Source organism: Lontra canadensis, unplaced genomic scaffold, assembly GCF_010015895.1.
Source record: "Lontra canadensis isolate GAN:19392208 unplaced genomic scaffold, GSC_riverotter_1.0 scaffold184, whole genome shotgun sequence".
NCBI lineage: Eukaryota > Metazoa > Chordata > Mammalia > Carnivora > Mustelidae > Lontra > Lontra canadensis.
In genome coordinates, this window is record NW_022631178.1 from 1,526,640 (window position 1) to 1,533,408 (window position 6,769).

The following is a 6,769-nucleotide window of genomic DNA, read 5'->3' on the forward strand; positions in this document are numbered from 1 at the left end:
CAGTCTCACTGCGCATTTTGTTGCAATAAACAGTCCCTCGTCCCAAGCCTGCCGGCTCAGCACCTCCGTGTCCCAGCAAAGAACCCCTACCCACCCCTCAGCCCGGGGCCCGGGGTGGGAGGAAGGATGCCAAGAGGGCCAGCGAGGCCTCCTGGGGCGAGGACCACCCTCCAAGGCTTTGGCGACGCTGGAGCTGGGGAGGGAGCTGGCGAGCCTCGTCTTCCAAGGTCCCCTTGGCGCAAGCACCGTGTTCCCAGTCATTGCGAAAGCCCAGCCGCGCAGAGAGGAGGCAGGGTGGGGGGTCGGGAGGAAGAGACTCCGGCTGGCGGGGCGCCCAGGAACACGCGCTACCCCCTCCGGCAGAGACCCCCTGCAGGGCGGACCGCCCGGGTTCTCCCTACCCCCCCCCCCGAGGTCCATATTCGGATTCTCCGCCCAAGGCACGAGGCGAGATGCAGGCGCTTGGCGCAGTCCCAGGCCCCCCCCGACCCACGCCGCGCTCGCTGGCAGGCGGGAGGGGAGCAGCGTCCCGAGCGCCGCGGCGCCGGTCTCCTCCGCAGAAGCACGGGCAGGAAGGACGCACCAGCGGCCCCGCTTCGCAAAGGGCATTTATGGAAATGGAACGGGGGGTGAGGGCCGGGCGCGGCGCGCCGGGGTCACATGTTGGCTCGTTCTCGCTGCAGTCGCGAGTTGTAGGCGCGGGACACGGTGTTCCAGGCGTCCATGTAGCGGTCCATGCACATGGCGATGCACTTCTGCAGGCGGGGAGGGCGCGCGGCTCAGCTCCGGCCCCGACCCGCGCCCCCGCCCCAGGACAGCGGGCTGCGCACGCGCAAAGGTCCCCGCGCGAGGGCCCGCGCACGCGCAGCGGCTTCCCCGCGGCCCCGCCGGTCTCACCTGTTCCGAGTTGTCCAGGGAGCCCCCAGGCTTCCCGATGCACTTCCGGAAGCACTTGTCCGTCATCCTCTGTGGGGACACACGAGCTCAGCCGCGAGAGCCGCCCCCAGCAGACCCCCACCGCCATGGGCGCCCGCCCCGGCCCGACCCCGGACCTGCAGCAGCTCCTGCGCGTTAGCCACGGCGATCTGCACCTTCACCTGCTCCATGATGAGCCCCGGGTCCAGCTTGCCGCCGCCGGAGCTCCCGAAATCGGAGCCGAAGCCACCCTCCATGGCTCCGCAAAGTCAACCGAACCGTGACCGCGTGCGCCGACCCGTACCCACGCCGGAAGTCGGCCGCCCAGGGCGCCACGGGAAATGGAGTCCAGGTGTGCTGGTAGAGGAGCCGGACTACAACTACCACAAGGCAGTGCGCCCTCCACCCGTGCGCGCAAGCGCGGGGAGCGGGTAGCCTCGCAGAGCGGGGTATTTACGCGAGCCGGTAGGTCGTCCCCAGCTCGCCCTGCAGAGGGTGCCGCGCATGCGCGCGGGTCGGCAAGCACGTCACGTGACCCGCGGTGGTGTCTGACGCCGGTCTTCGCCGGGGCCGGGGCCGGTTGGTCAGAGCGCACGCGGGGGCAGCAGTAAAACCAAATGTTTATTGGCGTGTTGTACAAAAGTGTCCGGTCGTAAAACGCGTATTACAAACACGGGAGAAAGGAAAGACCACACGTTTGGCATGCAAGTTCACGGACGCCGGTGGCCCCCTGCCCACCCCCCGCAGGTCGTGCTGGTGCTCCCGCGGGGCGCGCCCGAGGCCGGGCCGCGGGGGGCCTGGCCGAGGGAACCGTCCCCGGGTCCTTTAAAGCGGCTTAAACCTAAGAATGCGGACAATTACGAGCTGCTTCCCGGGCCGGCGCGGACACACGGGACCCCACACGGCTCACCGGCGCCCCCCCACCCCTCCGGGCCCGTCAGGCCCACCACGGGGCGGGCGTAAGGCGGGGAACCGGCTGGCCCCCCATCCGCACTCCCAAGACACATCGCAGGACGTGGCCGAGGCCAGGGCACACTGTCTGGACGACCCCGGCCTCACGCTCCCGAGGCCTCGGCCTCTGCAGTCCAGGCCCGCAGTGGGCGAGGCGGGATGGGGTTGGGGGACGCACAGCCTGCGGCTCTCCTGGGAAAGGTCCTGCGTGGGGCGGGGCGAGCTCACCAGGGCCCCCCAGAAAGGCAGGGAATGATGGGGAGCCGTTTCCGTCCACGAGAACCGACCTCTGGCCTGGGTACCGGGCAGCCATGGAAAGAACTAGACCTCAAGCAAGGGGTTGCGGGCAGATTCTCTGTGCAGAAGCCTCGACCCTCCGGCCACAAGCGGGTTCCGAGGGATGGAAGACGGACCTCCTGAGGCAGGAGGCAGGCGTGCTGGGGACTTAGGGCGGCCTCGGGCGAGCTGGGAAGGGCAGGCCGCGGGCTGCTTGTAAACGGGCTGCCTTCTGGGGGCAGCTGCCTCCGTGGCTCAGTGTGACGTCTTTAAGACTTGAGCTGCGCTTTCTGAAGGAATTTGCCGTCTGGGGCCTCAGAGGTCACCGAGATGGCCCCCCTCAACTCCAGCCCTGGGGGGGGGGGGGGCTGTCCCAGGGACGCTGGCATGAGGCCTGAAGCGGGATCTGGCAATCTGAGTACTGACCAATGTAAAAAAATAAATATCCATTAAAAAAATAACTTCTGTGTATCTGTGTGGGAGGAGTACACACGGTGAGGGACCGCCAAGGCGGCATGGCAGCCGGGAGCTGGGGGGGTCGTGGAGCCGTCCTGTGGAATCAGCCAGCACTGGCCTCTGAGAAACAGCGTTTCAGCGAAAAGGTCGCCACAGAAGCTAGGACAGACCGCAAGACACGCAGAGCATATGGGACGTGGTGGGGGTCAGGACTCAGCCCCATGCACAAGGCACAGAGTGGGAGAAGCTTGTGGGTGGCCCAGGGGCTCACGGTCAAGTCCCCCTCTTCACCGAGGGAGGGCAGGAAGTGGCTGTGCCCTGTGGACAGTGGCTTTGAGACCCGGGGGGACACTTGCTTCCCAGGTGATCCCACTTCCCCTTCCACATGCCCCCTGGCTAATTACCTGGTGACAAGTCTCCAAACGGAGCTGTCCCTGTTCCCTGGGTTTCCAGCTCGCTCTCCTGCCTCGAGGTCCTGCAAGCTTAGGAACTGGACTACAGAAAGCTCCAGAAACCCAAGGGCCAGACAGCCAGGAAGGGAAAAGGCGGCCCACGGCTGAGTGCCCCAGTGTGGCCTGCGGCAGCTCTCCATCACACCAGAAGTACACCAGAGCCCCAGAGCCCAGGCCGAGCAGCCAAAACCCGCACCCAGGCCCCTGCCACACCTGCGGCCGGGCCACCGAAATGCCACAGGGGATGCGCCTGCCGCCCCCCAGGTCCGAACCTGGCCTCTGGACTAGGCTCTTAAGGAGCTTCATTGGACACGGCAGCCCTGCTCTCCGTGCACTCGAGGCCCACAGGGCGGCCCCCAGCAGCCGGTTGTGCGGGGGAGGCAGAGGGACAGCAGTCCCTGAGCCCAGCCCCGGCCCGGCCTTCCAGCCTCCACACCCAACCCCCGTCAGCCATTCCGTCCTCGGCCTCAAATTCAACCAAATGGTGAAATGGGGCACCAAAAAAATGTCTGGCCAGTGGCGATGAAGGAAGTGTCCGAGGGAGCCCACCCGCAGGAAAGACCCCGGACACCCGGCCCGCGTTCTGGCAGTACGCTTAGAAATCCTCTAGAAATGTATCAAGGAGTAAAGACAGCCAATGATAGAAAAATAGTTTTCAGTGGCTCTGGGTAAAGACAAGTGATGAGGCGCGTTCCGTTCACATCATGCGGCAGCCTCTCGAGGTGGTCCTGGGGTCCCCCTGGAAAGGAAGGCCGGCAGCCTAAGAGGAACGCACAAGCCCACTGGGCCACGCAGCTCCCACCCCTGGGACACCAGCTCCCAGCAAACTGATGGGGCCGACGGCTTCAGCCTCAACTGTCCCTGTTCCAGAACCTTCCACGTCTGCCTTGCTTCTGTTCCAAGCACACAGGCCGTCACAAGTCGTACCATGCAGAGGGGCTGTAGCTCGGCCCCAGGCCTCAGGAGCCCTCCCCCACCAAAAACCATCACTGAAGCCCGGGGATCCCAGGCAGGAGCAGCAGTGGCCTCAGAGCCCGCTCACTGGGGACCCTCGGGGCTACACCGGTGCCGCCTGGTGGTGTTTGGGGTTCAACACCCCACTCCTGGGGGCCCCGGGCCACCACCCTGAGGTCCACACACGGGCAAGAGCTAGGAGGCGAGGGCAGTCCCCCGACAGGCCATCTCTGGCAGTGGGCGGTATGGCCTGGGGTCAGCGGGCAGTGTGGCCTGGGGTCGGCTGGCGGGGGAGGCCTGGGCGGTGGCCAAGCAGCTGGTGGGCAGCACGGCCCTGGGGACCCGGCAGGCAGGCGTGCACGTCTGCGGTCGAGGGTGCGTCCACGTGAGCCACCCGGGAGCCTCTACCTGTTGATGGAAAAGATCCTCCTCGCCAAACTCCGCGGCCTCCTCTTCTCCCTCCTCCCCGTTCTCCGTCTCCCGTACCACTGAGGACTGCTTCACAGTTCTCATGGCCACCTCCTGCGCAAGAGAAAGGACACTTGAACACTTGACCCCTTGGGCAGCGGGGGCCACCTGTCTCGGTGACGGGCAGGCGGGATGCTCTGGCCAAGAGCCACATCCCAAACCCCAGGTCGCACATTCCCTGGCCTGTGGGCCAAAGCTGCACCCCAGAGCTCCTGCCCAGCCTGTGGTGCAGTAAGGGTGAGGCAGGGAGCCTCCAGGAGGGACCCCAGGGCAAGGAGACGGTGGCCCCCAGCAAGGCTCAGGCACCTACCTCCCCGTCGGCGTTGACCAGGACGGTCCGGAAGCTCTCGCCCGTGCCCCAGCTGTCCTGGCTCTTCCACACAAGCGTCGAGGGGGGGCTGTGGGCCACTCCCGCACCAGCTGCCCACACCTGGGGACACAGGAGGGCGTCCCCATCAGTGCTGGCTCTGGGCCCAGTACATGCCACCAGTTAGTTCCTGGTCCCTGCCCCTGGGTCCCACTGATGGAGGACAGTTGAGAGGGTATAGGGGACACTGAGGTGCGGTGCCCAAGGACTCATGTCAGCAAACGTAGGCTGAGCAGCAACCAGAGACCCATCAGCCTCAGGGGTCCATACCTGTGATCTTCTGTCTCTGCCAGCGCCCGCCAGCCCAGACAGCCCAGACCCTCTTCCACTGTGGGAGGCTGACAGGTTACCCCAGGGCTCCACAGGGCTCCAGGGACAGTCCAAGGGCACAACGGCACACAGGTGGCCAGTGACCAGACACAGCTGTTCTCAGAGCCAAGTCACCCCATCCCAAACCACTGCCTGCTTCCCAAGAACCCCCCACATCCCAGCCCGCACCACCGCCCCCAGTGGCCACTCTCCCCACCGCCGGCCCTCCCGCAGCCACCTACCGTGACCGTCTGGCCGGCGCGCAGCACGTACTTGGGCGTGAACTTGTAGGAGATCTCCTCCCCTTCCAGGATCTGCCTCTTGATCCTCCAGTTCCCCAGAGACTGGTCCTGACACAGGGGACACGGCGCCTGACGCACAGCTCGGGGAAGGCGCCCCCAGCTCCGCACCCCGGCCCCGGACGCCCCTCACCTTGTCCGAGCTGTTCTTCAGCTGCACGAACCTGCCCTCCAGGTCGATCTCGTCGATGCTGACGCCGCCCGAGGCCGAGGCCTGCTGCGCCAGGTGGAAGCTGGTGCTGCTGCTGCTGCTGCCCGTGCCGGTGCCGGTGCCAATGCCGCTCGAGCCCGGCGACTCCTCTGCCTCCAGCCGCTTGCGCTTGCTGCGGCCCGAGCGCCCGGCCGTGGACACGCTGCTGCTGCTGCTGCTTGACGTGGCCCGCGACACGGCGATCCGCGACGGTGGGCTGGGGGTCAGCTTCAGCCTGCGGGACGGAGGGGACACACTGGCTAGCCCGGTGGGTGGGGGGGCGCTTCCCGCCCGGCCCCGCCCCTCCGTCCCTCCCACTCCGGCCCCGCCCCCTCCCCAGAGCACGCCCACCTCTCCTCCTCGCCCTCCAGGAGCTTGCGGTAGGCGCTGATCTCCATGTCCAGGGCCAGCTTGACGTCGAGCAGCTCCTGGTACTCGGCCAGCTGCTGCTGCATCACGTCCCGCATCTCGGTCATCTCCTGCTCCTTGGCGTCCAGCATCTTGCGGAACTTGTCCCGCTCCCCAGCCATGGTCTCCTCCAGCTCGCGAATCCGGTCCTCTGCGGCACTGGCCTGGCGGGCGGGGGGTGGGGAGGGGGGTCCGGGCAGCCGGGTCAGGCCGGCCTCTGCGGGTCACGCAGAGAAGCGCACCGGGTTGCGGGGTTCTTCCCCGCCTGCTGCGGACGCGGGCGGGCCCCGACTGCGGGCAGGAGGCCTTGGTGGGGTGCGGCCGGGGGCTCCGGAGGCCGGTGGGCCCAACAGCCCCGCGGGCCAGGAGGGAAGGGCCGCTCCGGCTCGCCTACACCCGACGCCGGGAGGGCGGGCCCGCAGCAGCAGCAGGCCCGCGGCGGGGCAGGCCCTGGGAGTCACCTGCTTCTGGAGGCCGGACAGCTGGTAGCTGAGAGACTCGAGCCGCACGCGCGCTTCCTGCAGCTCCTCCCGGGCGGCGCTGGCGGCCTTGTCGTTCTGGTCGGAGCTCAGCTTGGCGCTGTCGAGCTGGACGGGCCCGGACAGCGGTGTGAGGGGCCGGCCTCGGGCAGGGAGCCCCCGCCGCCCGCGCCGCCCGCGCCGCCCCCACCGCCCCCGCGCCGCCCGCGCCGGGCCCGCCGCCCCCGCGCCGCCCCCAGCACCAT

The 6,769-nt window shown here is 67.8% G+C and overlaps 2 protein-coding genes across 2 annotated transcripts in view; both read right to left on the reverse strand.

The window, feature by feature from the left end:
- Positions 1–580: 580 nt before the first annotated feature.
- On the reverse strand, positions 581–1,240 carry TIMM13 (translocase of inner mitochondrial membrane 13). Its single transcript, XM_032846929.1, has 3 exons — positions 1,053–1,240; positions 898–966; positions 581–755 (listed from the first exon to the last, which is right to left on the reverse strand). The coding sequence occupies exons 1-3, from the start codon at positions 1,170–1,172 to the stop codon at positions 657–659; spliced, it is 288 nt and encodes a 95-aa protein (XP_032702820.1). The 5' UTR covers positions 1,173–1,240; the 3' UTR covers positions 581–656.
- A 2,448-nt stretch (positions 1,241–3,688) lies between these two features.
- The window catches only part of LMNB2 (lamin B2), a 17,706-nt gene continuing 14,625 nt past the window's right edge, over positions 3,689–6,769 (reverse strand). The window contains exons 6-12 of the mRNA XM_032846928.1: positions 6,507–6,632; positions 5,989–6,209; positions 5,581–5,872; positions 5,391–5,498; positions 4,783–4,902; positions 4,413–4,526; positions 3,689–3,789 (exon numbers count right to left, since the gene is read on the reverse strand). Coding sequence (XP_032702819.1) covers positions 3,748–3,789; positions 4,413–4,526; positions 4,783–4,902; positions 5,391–5,498; positions 5,581–5,872; positions 5,989–6,209; positions 6,507–6,632 — 1,023 coding nt within the window. The 3' untranslated portion in view covers positions 3,689–3,747. The remainder of the gene's footprint in view (positions 3,790–4,412; positions 4,527–4,782; positions 4,903–5,390; positions 5,499–5,580; positions 5,873–5,988; positions 6,210–6,506; positions 6,633–6,769) is intronic.

Excerpts from the sequence above, each read along its gene's own strand:
- TIMM13 (XM_032846929.1), bottom strand. The coding sequence starts at position 1,172 with ATGGAGGGTGGCTTCGGCTCCGATTTCGGGAGCTCCGGCGGCGGCAAG. Across the intron at positions 967-1,052 it reads ACGCGCAGGAGCTGCTGCAG|AGGATGACGGACAAGTGCTT; the intron begins GTCCGGGGTCGG and ends GTGTCCCCACAG. Across the intron at positions 756-897 it reads CCCTGGACAACTCGGAACAG|AAGTGCATCGCCATGTGCAT; the intron begins GTGAGACCGGCG and ends CCCCGCCTGCAG.